Source organism: Diachasma alloeum, unplaced genomic scaffold, assembly GCF_001412515.2.
Source record: "Diachasma alloeum isolate Michigan unplaced genomic scaffold, Dall2.0 Dall_scaffold_00343, whole genome shotgun sequence".
NCBI classification, from domain to species: domain Eukaryota; kingdom Metazoa; phylum Arthropoda; class Insecta; order Hymenoptera; family Braconidae; genus Diachasma; species Diachasma alloeum.
Genome location: NW_021680482.1, coordinates 1,060,751 through 1,074,709, shown reverse-complemented (window position 1 = coordinate 1,074,709; position 13,959 = coordinate 1,060,751). Strand labels below are relative to the sequence as shown.

General features: G+C 36.0%; 2 protein-coding genes across 2 annotated transcripts; both read right to left on the bottom strand.

Moving 5' to 3' along the window:
• Nucleotides 1–3,010: 3,010 nt before the first annotated feature.
• Nucleotides 3,011–6,800, bottom strand: LOC107040757 (chymotrypsin-1). Its single transcript, XM_015260976.1, has 4 exons — nucleotides 6,719–6,800; nucleotides 6,470–6,644; nucleotides 5,136–5,379; nucleotides 3,011–3,621 (listed from the first exon to the last, which is right to left on the bottom strand). Exons 1-4 carry the CDS (start codon nucleotides 6,771–6,773, stop codon nucleotides 3,313–3,315), a joined length of 783 nt encoding a protein of 260 aa, XP_015116462.1. The 5' UTR covers nucleotides 6,774–6,800; the 3' UTR covers nucleotides 3,011–3,312.
• A 2,897-nt stretch (nucleotides 6,801–9,697) lies between these two features.
• On the bottom strand, nucleotides 9,698–12,350 carry LOC114841342 (chymotrypsin-1-like). Its single transcript, XM_029126288.1, has 4 exons — nucleotides 12,290–12,350; nucleotides 11,407–11,569; nucleotides 10,448–10,691; nucleotides 9,698–9,985 (listed from the first exon to the last, which is right to left on the bottom strand). The coding sequence occupies exons 1-4, from the start codon at nucleotides 12,348–12,350 to the stop codon at nucleotides 9,698–9,700; spliced, it is 756 nt and encodes a 251-aa protein (XP_028982121.1).
• Nucleotides 12,351–13,959: the final 1,609 nt, after the last annotated feature.

Here is a 13,959-nt window from a genome sequence, read left to right as displayed (position 1 = left end):
AGCTAGAGGCTGAGACCCAACTTTAGAAATCCAGGGGACTCGTATATTCTAGTCTTTCCTCCTTGGGGAATACGTAGGATCAGAGTAAATCTTCGTAAACCCAACGATGTATTCTGCATGCAATTTTCCGGAATTCGTAAGTATCTTCTTGGCATGCTGCCCAAATTGCGGTTCACGTTTACTCGCAAAAATTAGTTGTCTGCTCGCATAAAAATTGATTCACAAATTAACCACGATATTCTTAAAATTCAGAATATATTCCTCAATGCAACATTATCGATGATTTTTTTTATCGAGTTGGTCTCGGTCTTGCCCCTCAGTTGGTCTCTATACTGCCCCAGTCGACTGTCCAGGCATTGAAGTCTCCGGTTATTACCACGCGAAAGTGCATTCGCATCCTCAGTTAATCTATACAGACAATCGGTGAACTCATCAATAGAGAGGCTGGGTAGCATTGCACTTCATTGCATTTCAAGTGAACCATTCGTTAACTATTAACGAATCTCATTTGAAATAAATGAATTAGTCTATCAGTGTGTAACGCCAAAATTTCTAACACATTAATTCAACGCCAATTTTTACTTTAAACCCACTTTCCCCCGACATTTTCCATTTTTAGTTTCACAAATTCATTTCTCCGCCATTTGCCTGTGAGTCTGCGGTCTATATTGATAATAAATGTTTGCAGTCTGATAAACTTTCCATTTTATCGGCTGTCACCGCAGGAATCGCAAATTGATGTAAATCGTCTCTTGTAGTTCTTTTTTTCTCAGCGAAGAGAATCAGAATTCAGTAAACGTGTTTCTACATCGCTTCTCCCTCACTCACAATCACGTATCTGCGTTGTTTACAGCGACACAACTGGAGCGATAAAGATCGGTGAGATAAATGTCAAATAAGCCGATCGCTCCAGAAGAAAACGTACGCCTCCGACTTGCGGTATTTTTTAGAACTCAACCTTCTGGCTTGAAGATCGCGGGTAGCCTGTTACCGATTATACTTGCAACGAGGGAAATGTTCAGGAAAAATTACGGAATCTCAATTCACAATTCGCTCACCGATTACGGAATCGACTCAGAAAATTTAAGTGACGGTATCGTCATTTTTCACAGGAGATACAGATCAAAATTACGGAACGCTCTGGAAAAATTCCGTGATAGTTCCGTAAAATTTTCTACAACCACATAGTGATGTTGCGAGACACTTTACGAGACAAAACTTCGGAGAGATGATCTCGGTCTCAGTGAACATGAAAATCTTTGCTCTCATCTGGATCTGCAAATAGACAGTATCGACTCCTCTCGTGATGACACCGAGTCTATTTATCTCATCTCGGTCTCAAGTTTTTCGTGTTTTTTAATGTAAAGTCTCGGTTTATTTCCCTCAAGTAAATCCATTCCACTCCATCAAATATTCTCACGTGAAACATATTTTTTCGGAAGAGCTAATTTTTCCTCTCAGTGTAACAGATTAATTATCAGACTGATTAGTCAATAATTAATTTGAATATAATGCTTCTGATTACGAGCGAAAATGTATTCTAACTTTTTGAGAACCATTGATTCAACGGAGAAGACCGAAATTAAATTCATTCTCTTGTCCCATGAAAATGAGACTTATGTTCGAGAAATACGTTCAGTGGTAAGCATAAAGGCTGGAATTGCGCATGCATTAGCTCATTACTGCTCTCTGTACAGCTTTATGCGACAAACGAATGCACGACAGTCCTGGGTAAAGTAGATGTTTCGAAACACACCGACTAGTTTTTGTTCCCGAAAACGGGAAATTCGCTTCGTCGTAGAAAACCTCGCGTGCCATGCATATCCAAACAGACGTTCCTTTCATAAAAATCCTAGTCACCATAAAGTCGTAAAATATTGGATTATGAATTTCGCGGAAAAATGACGGTGATTCCTAGCCTGCTCGCGGCCAGTGATTGCAGTATCTCTGCTCATAAATTTGAATACGTGATTAGAATTCGGAATTTTTGAATTTATGAGTTGCGAGTGAATGACGTCTTTCTTCATTCCGAGGCCCTTCCATGTGTTTTGGGATTAAGTGAAAAGAGTTGTAATGAAGTAAAAAAATTTGGGTCACACACCTTCGACCATCTGCGACGGTGGAACGGTGAAATCGAGTGTCTAAATGTCCTTCTCGGGGATTACCACAAGGACATCGTCCAAGGGCAGAAACTAATAGCAACGTTATAGTTTTTAATTTATACGAATGGTTAATGAAAGCGTGCTATGATGAAATGAATGAAGTTGATGACAATATGGAAATATCATGCATTCTCTTTGCAAACGAATTATTTTTGTTTTACTTCCGGACAAATGACGCATTTGAGACAAATGAAACTCTTCTTTTGAAATTTTTCTATTTTAATAATATTTTTGGTCTCAACTAAGAAACTCGTATATTTATCTTCATGAAAATGTTTTAAGACCTAGCTATTTTCAATAATCAAATTCGTCAATTAAATTGCGAGAGAAAAATTTGAAAAAAATCTTGAATATTCAGCGTAATTCAAATTATATTTTGCACAGAATTATTATTTTTTAAACCTTCGTTGTTTATAAATAAATAATTGAAATTATTTAAACTTTCGGAAAATTATTTTTTTTACGCATGAAATTGATTCCTAGTAAAATTCTGAATACGAATAAATTGGTTACGATTCCAAACAAATGATTTTCATGATGGAAAATTGATTGTTTTTTAATTATTTATAGAAACCGATCACGCGTCATTTTCAAAAATTGCAATTTTTAAATTATTTCATCAATCTTTCCCCAAAAGTAAACCTCCTCATTTTAAATTCAGACTTGCAACATTTAAGGACTAAAGTCATCAAATGGGGCTCAAAGGAAAGCTCTGATGCTTGATCACAGAAGTAGAAATGCATTTCACTGGTGAAAAAATAGCCAAACAACTTGAATATCCTGAATGATGTGAAATGAATAATTAATTCAGTTCGAGAAAATCCTCTACTAGAATAAAAAAAATTTGCTTGTATTCGAAAAATTATTTATTTAATGTGTAAATTCATTTAATTAAATTGAACATTAATGTTCAGCAGCAAAATGTCGTAAATTTTCCGAATTTTTCTGAATTTTGACGAAATAATTGAATTGAAATTCACAGTTTTCATGGCTTCCCTCATTCAAATCATGAATAATCATTTTCATGAAAATTCATAACCGTGCGATTACAAATGTAAATTTACATAAATGAACACAAAGAGACATGAGTTGCCATCAATTATTAAATTATTACAAATCATTAATCTTCATTTCATCTTTATTCTCGATTTTATATGTAGTTGGAAGTAGTTCTTGCAATTTCCACATTATCTGTAATCCACTGGAGATAACCGGAGACTCTCGTGTAGACATCGGGCCAATCGAGACTGCAAGGGATAGCGTACGAGGCGATACCAAGCTGCGCGCCTTCGAAGATCAAGGGCCCGCCAATGTCCTCGAAGCACAGACCCACGGTGCTGTTGAAATAAGTGCAAATGTGTTTTTCCGTAATGTACCCTCGGCGATCCTTTCTGCATTCTTCATTGGAGATTATTGGGAGATTGATCTCATGGAGTTTGTCGCTCAGCATAAGATTGTCCTGGAATTCGAGGAGACAATAAAAGGCCCATTTTGCATTTGTGGTAATAGAATAGACAATACATCTCCTCATTTACTTGTGGGAGCGTCCTTTTCTCCCTTCAGATTTCTAACGTTTTAATTTTCGTATCGACACTCATAAGCGCATGATAAAAATGGATGATGCATTGAGAAAAAACTCAATCAATGGTAATGATAGATGATAAGTGAAAAATTAATGAATAATTTTGAATCTCTGATCAGTTCCTTTGACTTTTCAAAGTGACTGTTTACCGTTGAATCAAATTCAAGATTTTTCCCGGAGAATTCACCCTAATTTTTTTAACAGTGTAACAAATAAAATTATTTCACTTGTATTGTACACGGAGAGAAATTTTTGATAAAAATTGTTCTACCGTTCTATACAAGTGTATCATGAGTCATCGTTTCCACATTTCTATCCCGAAATTTAGTAAAAATTAATATATGATGATCAAATTTTATTCGACGTTAGAAAAATTTTATCCTGACGCATAATGAATTTTACCCTTCCAGTCCAATAATTTTTATGTAATTTTTATTTTTATCAGGATAAAATTTCTCTAACGTAGAATAAAATTTGGTCATCATATATTAATTTTTACTAAATTTCGGGATAGAAATGGGGAAACGATGACTCATGATACACTTTTATAAAACGGTAGGGTAATTTTTATCGTAAATTTCTCTCCGTGTAGCTATATTCGGCGTCGCCATCACGCGATGTCAAAGAAGTTGATAACTAAAAATATTGAGCACAAAGCCAACATTCCGATATGCACATCCCCATCAGGCCTATTCTAATGCAAATGTGCTTCTTGGAACTCTTGGTTGTAAAAATATAAAAACACTCGAGTTACTTTACGTGAAGATGCGAGCGACACAATTCGCCGATTTTCTTTCTTTATTTTTTTTGTCGTTATTTTACATCGCTTCGATCCGGTTAGGGTATGCTGGGATGATCATCAAGACTTTAGATGGTTAGATCTCACCATTCTACCCGGCTGGGTTCTGAACTCGGAACCTTTCGCCGATTTTCTTTCAAAATACACGGAGAGAAATTTTTGATAAAAATTATCCTACCGTTCTATAAAAGTGTATCATGAGTCATCGTTTCCTCATTTTTTATCCCGACATTTAGTAAAAATTATTATATGATGATCAAATTTTATCCTGACGCATAATAAATTTTACCCTTCCAGTCCAATAATTTTTATGTAGATAACAACGAAAATTCTAGAACGGTTGGTAAGTAGTACCCTACCGGTACAGTAATTTTTACTCTGCCGGCATTTTTATTTTTATCAAAATAAAATTTCTCTATCGTAGAATAAAATATAATCATCATATATTAATTTTTACTAAATTCTGGGATAGAAGTGAGGAAAGGATGACTCATGATACACTTTTACAGAACGATAGGATAATTTTTATCAAAAATTTTTCTCCGTGTATGATTCTGTTTCTCCTTATAAGGAAGAAAATCATAACTCTCACCTTGACAGACCAGCCGGCAACTGTGCCCATCGCGCCATATCGCGTGAACTCATTAGTGTACAGTGTCACTGGTTGTACATTGTCATTGAACTGGATTTCCTCAGCAACACGGACAACTGCAATATTGTCGCGATAACGTTTATCGTAATTTTCATGGAAAACTATCCTGTCGATTGTGTATTTATCTCCACCCTTGAAGAAGTCATTTGTACCAACGACGGCCCACGTGACTTTAGGATTTCGTCTGTGGAGAATGATCAACACTGAGGTATTGGCCGGTGAAGGTGCATGCTGAGACTGATTGGAAGTTTCTACAGTTTTTTTTGTAATTACGTTTTGTAATTACGTGTTTGTGAACACGTCGTATTTCAGACGCTAACATAATTATCTCTTCGTTATCGTTTACGAACCAAACACCTCAATTTAGTGGTCACGTGATTGTCCTTCTCTACCCGTGAAAGGATAGAATACACAACTTCGTAAATACCTGAATTGATTAATGAAGTGCCAAACGGAGGTGACTTCAAATTGGCAAACGACATCGCAAACGTATTGCAAATTAATTGATCTAGGGGAAAATATTAGACGACCTCTTTGTGGCGAATTCCATCAACTACGAAGCGATTTTTTATATTTTATTCTCAACTTCCAGTCAGAATGTTCGCGTAATGAACATTTTCTTAAAATTCGTCGCGATGTTTTAAATGTGATTCTTGATCTCTATTATTTATTTATTAAGTGCTTTCTTACTCGCGAATCGCGGGGAGGGGGTGACAATGACATAGGTTCGCACTATTTTCTGCCAACATCTGTTTGTTTTATGTATTCTGTATGTTGGCTGCATTTAGGTTAATACCTAAAGCAATTTTTTGCATGCATTTTTTGTTATTGTTGGGCTAAGCAGGAGAGGCTTGTGTAGATGTAAAACAGTTATTGTAGCACCAATGAAATAAATTCTATTCTATTCTACCCGTAATTTTTAAAAAAGCATTTTTTAAATTATTTAATAAATTTGCCTGAGAAAGTAAACTTTTTAATTTTGTTTCTGATTTGTTTAATGTTTTCTAACGCTTCAATATCGACATTCAAATTCAGACCTGCAAACTTTACATAATAAAATCATTGTATAATAAAATGTCCGGAAACTCATGGTCAAATGGGGCTCAAATGAAAGCTCTGATGTTCAATTACAAAAGTAGAAATGCATTCCACTGCTGAACAAACAGCCAAAATCCGTGGATATCCTTAAATCCCTCTCGACTAGCTTGTCAAAATTTTCATTGCTACGGGTTGAATAAATCATGGAAAATAAGGAATTAATTACAAATATATACTTAGCGAAGCACGAAGCAGAAGTCAAAATCCACTGTTTATTTAGGATAGATCCACTGCAGAAATGATAGTACTCCTCCGTTCGATTGGGGTCCTCACTCTGCCGGAAGGACACGAGGTACGGGTACTTGTGGTCTGGTGCCTCTGTCCCACCGGTCATCCGTCTGACGCGCCCCCCTGCACAGGGAATTGATCAATTGATCGACGATTAATATCAGAGCAGTTGATTCACATTATCTTCGAGATAATACCATGAGCCGGGAGAAGAAGACTCAAGAGCAACGCCAACGGAATCATTCGCGCCATGATTAATGCTGGCTGCTTCGCAGACGCTCCAAGTTTTATACTTCTTTCCTAATCAGTGTTTGTCATTTCGATTGATCAACTACAAGTGGAAGGGGGAACGGGACGAGGCTCGCGTGTTGTCATGCCAGTGATTCTCATCTTTGAGAATAGAAAAAAGAAGTTTCTCAGAGGATCAATGTCACTGGGTTGTGCGGCATGCACGGACAGAAATATTCAGTAAAAATTACGGAATAATTCACGTAATCCGCAATGGGGAAGCGTTTTCCGCACAAAGTACGAAATTGTCACGTAATTTTTCCCGAAGAAGTAAATTTTGAAGGAACTTGCCGACTTATTGTGCCTCCAAAATCAAAAATTCTTGAACGTTCAACAATTTTTAGGAAGCTGGTGAGTTATTTCTACGTTCCGTTCCGTAAAATTTCTCACTCGTTGGGGAAACATTACGGAACGACTTGTTGTCCCCACAGCTGTGAGGCATCAGACGGGTGGTTAATTTTTGCGGAACAAATCGTAGAATTTACGTGGCGATTCGTACAATTTCGGTTCCGACTCACACTTTTTATTGAATTTTACTTCACTCGCAGATTACGTTTCGAAACGTAATTTCTACGTTTCTGTTCTGGTAATTTTTATTAAATTTTTATCACCGTGTGGGGGATTAGTGCGGTGTCATGAACAAATAATGAATTCGCCGAAGAATTCGTCTTGAATGGGATGAAATTTTGAGAGGGGTTCGTGACACATATCGGGGGGATGACCTGCCAGTTTTTTCTTTTTTGGATTGTATAGAGTTTTTTGAAGGCTCCTGGATCCTTTTATGCAAACACACGTGTGAATTCGGGGAGAATAGGACCTCGATGGGCTCAATGGACGTATTGAACTGTGAGGAGAGTGGCAGGGTTCAAAGTAAGCTCTGAGGGAAGTCCTAGTCGCTACCATCCAGGGGTAACAGATAATATTTCCCAAGTTTTTGAACAATTTCCCTGCTAAGGATGTTTATCCAAAATCGCAAGTGCTTAAAAAAATTGATTTGTTTTTTAACTGAGAGATGAAGATATTCCCTCCACTTTGATACAAATTTCAATCCACAAAAATCGTAAATATATATTGCTGTACACTGTTGGAAAATATTGGAATTTCAGGGACAGTTGGATAGTAAATAATGAAATTTTAATTAACAAATTATTTTGCATAATTAAGGATAATGCCCAAGCATTCTTCACGAGCGGGGGGGGGGGGGGGGAATTTGGCTGCACATTGCAGTCGTTCGTTTTTTCTTTTCCCCAAATTGAGGAATACGTAAATAATGGTTGATAAAGCCTAATTTGATTATGTCTTTATGAGAAAAAATCTTTAAAAAAGCACTAATATTTTGATACTAATTAGGTATTAATTTTTTCAAATTCTTCAACACTCAATTTATTTAGGAAATTCAAAAAATGAAAATATTCAAATGTGTAGCGAAAATATCTAAATTCTACTTTAACTATTCATGAAAGTTTTTTTTTAAATATTGTATCCAAGATTACACATAAAATTCAGTTAAATATCCCGTAAAACTCGGAATTTCATTTTTTTCTCTCTAAATTGAATTCAATTCCGTTGTCCTCTAGAATTACTACTGAATATATTAGTCAGACATCACGTCGATGAATCCCAATCGATATAATATCATCAGCCTAAAAATTATCGACTGAAGATTAAACCCAACGGATGACTCAATCATTGATATTTCGAGAAATGTTAAACACGATTTCTATTTGAATTATTGCCAAGTCTTACAAATGCAGTGAGAATGAAGTGGACACGAGTGAAAATAGTGGAGGACCCGCATAACGCGTTATGCAAGCGTTAGAAGGGGTTCCAACAATATTGACAATCAGAAGCGCGGTATGGTTGTCAATGTCGATAGAATCGCACGTTTTACTATCAGCGAAAATATCGGGGAGTAGCGTCGTGTGAATAGAAATAGCAGTTTGTTGACAATGCTTGCTCGTTCGCGTTCAAATGAACTTTCTAGCTGGGAATATCGAGATCATTAATGCAAATACTCCCGGGTTACGAGGAAAGAAAATATTGAAAAAGTTCCGGAAAAATTCCAGCATTATAAAAATTATTTGTTGGTGAGGCAATTATTGTATAGACTGTCAGAAATTTCTTGAAATTTCAATCACAATGTCATCTGATTTTTCAATGTGTGAGTTTGAATTCAATTTCAAGTGAAAACGTTCACTAAATTTCTCATTTTTCTTGAAAATTCAACAAAATTGGGTTTTTCATGTTAAACACTCATTGATTTTTCCATGAAAACTTGATTTCCAAACTCATCGTGAAAATTGAACATCACATACAATCCAATTTTTAATAGATGGGAAATTCAGAGAAGTTATTTTCTGAATTTTCAAAATTTTCAAGGTTTTTCAGTGCCGTATGGATCTGAAAACCGAGAATTACTAGAATATTTAAGAAATTAACTGATTCGTCGATAAAGAATTCTACAGAAATTTCATGTAACTTTATCGTTGTTGAAAATTCCAAGCTTTTTCACTTGAAATTTCAAGAGTAATTTTCTAATGGTGTATGGAATATTTTATATCATCAGGTATAAAAGGTGATGTTTTTTTTATAAAATGATGAGAAATTATAGAAATTATAGTGCAAATGGTCAGACTAGCGTGGAATCTGCCAGAAAATTCGGTGAAACTCTTCAGTTTTTTGTCGAACTACCAAGAGGACTTGCGTTGATACATGCTATCTCAATCGAAATAATTCTGTACAAATTAACGATATCCAAGTATTTTTCAGTTTGGTACAGAGAGCACTACATATTCAGCCAATTTCAGTCATAAAATTTGTCAATTAAATTGCGTGAGGAAAATTTGAAAAAAATTTGAAATTTTTAAACTCTCGGAAACCTTTTTTTTCTATTCGAACTTCTTAATAACGTTATCAATCCACTGTTTATAATTATAAACACGAGTGAAAACATCGGGTAATCCTCCAGCACAAGGTGCTACATAAGACTCTACACCAACAAGAACATTATCAACAATTAATGGAGCCCCGATATCTTCGTGGCAGAAGTCGCCAAGATCCTCGTCATGAACGCAGATGTGTTTTTCCGTAATGTCACGAGACTTGACGCACTCCTCATTCCGGATGATTGGCAGAGAGACGCTCTGAAGATGGCTGTTGATGGACAAATCCGCTTTCTGAAAGCGATCAAAAAAGCAAATTCGAGAGGTTGACAAATAAATCAGATCTCGTCACTACACTGTTAGAAAATTATTCTTGAAATTTCAAGTAAAAAATCTTGAAATTGAAAATGGAACAATTTACATGGAATTTCCATTGATTTTCTTATTGATAAATCAGTGAATGTTCTTGAATATTTAATGAAGTTTGTGATAATCAGGCAACTTTTCCTTTGAATTTTCGAATCTGTTGCTTAATTTTCGCGATAGGTTTGAAGATCCAAATTGTCATTGAAAATTCGATAATCATTCATAACGAAAAATTCAATTTTATTGAATTTCCAAGATGAATCGGGAATTCCATGAGTCATTTAGTCTGAAATTGAATTCAAGTCCAGAATATTGAAAATTCAAATGCATCTGTTACTTAAATTGCAAAAAAAATTTAACAGTGTACTGAAGACGAGGGGGAAATCTCACCACAGTGAACCATCCGACGATTTCTCCTAATCTGTCATAATCGTCGTGTCCATCAGTAGGAAGAGCAACGGAACGAACTTTGTCGTTGAACTCGATATCCCCAGCGACGCGAACTAGTGCGATGTTGTCGTTGTAGGGCTTGTCGTAATCGTCGTGGAACACTGCGAAGACAACGTCGAAAGTTTGACCCTTGTTGGTCACCTCGTCGGTGCCGACAGCTGCGAAGACATAGCCGAGGTCACGACTGCAACGAGGAGACTAAGGATTTAGTGAAATAGAACGGCTTGTGTTTCGGCTTAACATTTAACAATTAACAATTAATAATTGACAATTTTTGTCCGAAATTTCCGGTACACTTGGAAATTTTTATCGAAAAAAAACCCTTTTCCTCCCTTTTTTTTCCTTCTTTTAAATTTATTTTCTAATCACCACTGAAATTTCAAGGAATTTTGTCATTAAAAATTCAGAATTTCGCGGATCAATCAATCTTTTTTTCGCATAAATCACATTTAGTGTCGCTGTCCTGAAACATAATAGTCAACTGTCCATGAAATTTCATTTTTTTTCTAACAATGTGAGGACTTTTTCACTTGAAGTATCTTTTCTAAAAAAAAGGATGGGCAATGTCTTGAATCGAAAATGAAGGTAAGGCGGTTTTCATGAGTATAATCGACTTGCGAAACAAAAGAGAATTGAATACTATTCTACGAAACATAAATAACCGAATTATAATTGTCCAAATCTTTTTTTTTATTTAAAGCATTCAAACTAATGGGTTTACTCTGCTGTATTTATACAAAAATAAGTCGATAATTTTTCATACTTGAATGTATATTGCACTGAGGAAGGCTCTGACATCATATGGAGGGAACATACGTTCCCCCATAAGATCGCGGAGGGGAGGAGGTTCTGTAATTCCTGACGAGTCGAGTTTCATTATTTTTATCGTGTTTACTCACCCTTCGAAACACGATGCAGCCGAGAGAATCCAGTTTTTATGGATAATTGCACCACTGCAGATGTGAACGTACTCGTTTTGCGGGTCCGGACGGACCCATTCTCGGAAAGAGACCTGATAGGGGTGGGTGTTCTTCACAGCATTATTTGTGGGGAGACTTGCGCCTGAAAGAATTGGGAAAAGATCAACGGGATGATATTCAAGGGACAAAATTTTTAATTCTCAGATGATACCCTGAAAATCAATGAACTTAGTGAAACTTAACTGGTGTTCCTGAAACTTAGTGATGCTTTCACCAAAAATCAGTGACAAAATCACTAAATTCTAGAATTTCGCACTCGTTGAATTTTACAGTTGCGAATTTTACTCTATATAATTTGAAATGTTTGTTTCTTCAGAAATTCATGGAAAATTCTAGAAAGTTTAAGAAAGGTCTAGAACGGTACAGAATCCTCCAGACAATTCGCCAATCGTCTCAAAAACTCTCCAATTTTCCGATCCAAACGGCAAAAACGTATTTCGCTGCACGTTTACTGGGAGATTCTTACTGCATTCTTCTCTCCATGTAGAAATTTAGAGCTTTCACGGAAGATTTTTGTATATGCAGACAATTCAGTAGCGAAGTGGTAAAAGGAGATAAGTCAATTTTGACTATTGACCAGTTTTCAATCAATATCTCTGAATCTAAAGGAGATAACAAAATTTTTGTTATAACCTTTTTTGTGGAGCCGATTGAGTGCTACAATAAATGTAAACATGAAAGTTTCGCTATCTCCCTTAGATTCGGAAATATTCCTCAAAAACTCAACTGGGAAATGAGTCGACTTATCTCCGTTTACCACTTCACTACTGAGGTAAAAGCGAGAGACTCTGAGCATACTAACCACTGGCGAAAAGGGCAAGTCCGCTCAAAAGTATCCCAAAGGCAATCATGACTCTTGACATTATAATACTTCTCGCAAAAAATGTATCCTTTTATAGTACAGTGAACCGGATTAGATAACAAGTCAACAACGCTTGTAGCTTGGGACTGATAACGGAGCGGAGGCACAAGATAATTTTTCAATTTTGTAAGGTAATTTTTCGCAACGATTACTCAACGATTACTCGGAGTAATCGTTCATTGATCACGCGTACTTATCATATAATGACGGATATTCGTCGTTACTACTCGTTATTGATTTAGATAATTCTGGTGGACTGAAGTGAACTATTGTTCATGTATTCGAGATCATTCCATGTGCTTATGTGAAGTTCTTGAATGATATGGAGTAATAGTAAATGGAATTTCAAAATTGCAATTTTATTTTTCTGACCTGTCAATAGAGGATACGCCGAGAGGAAAATCGATGAAACATTACCAGGAAAAATGATTGAACAGTGTCGAGTCAAAATTGACTGAACATAAGGTAGAATTTATCTGTCTTATTTTGGATACTTTTTCAGCAGCAGATCAAAAATTACTGTTCGTTTGAGAAAAATTATTTACAAAATGGAAAATTTATCCTTTGCCTCACATTTTGTCATTGATTATCTGAATTATTTGGTCATTTTTTACTAAACTCTTTCGCCGTGTATAAAATGGTTTCACTGAAATATGAATGATTTTTACATGTCTGTAAGTATTATTAATAAAATACTAATTTTAAAATACTAATAAAATACTAATTTGTTTTTTATTAATTACAAATTGCATATTCAGACTGTGACAACATGCAGTTACTCTGACCCAAAAAATTGGAAACATGGATTTGAACGAATACAAAGCTTCCAGTCGGAAGCAGAAAGCAAAACATGAAGCCTGACCCATCGTCCCAACGGCCGTACGCGTGACTCTTCCCTCTAGAAATTTACCGGCAGAAGACTCAACGACAATGACACGATTTCCATACTTTCTTTGAATTAAGATAACGCTGATGACGTCAAAAAATTTAGGTCGCACGTAATCGACGCTGTGTCCACAGAAAGTGGAAATAAATGTCTCCAGCAACTTCGGGATTCCGTCAAGGTTGCGTCGTTCAAGGTCATTAGGTCAGATCCGAAGAGTCCTTACAGTCAATATATTCAACACGTGAAAGTGCAAACAAAAGATCTTCCAGTAGGGGATTATAGCGGAATAAAACACAGTGGATTCTCATATTTTTGTGGTATCAGTATTTATTGAGGGCGGGTCAATGACAGTTCTGCCTGAGGCACTTGAGACGATCATGCTTATGTCAATGACTGAAGAAATTATTGATTGATGAAAGCAGTTCCATCAAATCCTCAACCGACGAAAATAGAGATTCGAAGTTCTCACTCTTCTCTTCACATTTATCTGCGTTACTATGGGCCATTTTGCTCTTATCAGCCGCACCCCATTCAGGCTAATACTACTTGAGAAACCATGGAAAACCCCAGCCGTACAGCTGGCCGATATTTCAGAATCTTGTGAACACGGAGAGAAATTTTTGATAAAAATTATCCTACCGATCTATAAAAGTGTATCATGAGTCATCGTTTCCTCATTTCTATCCCGAAATTTAGTAATAATTGATACACGGAGAGAAATATC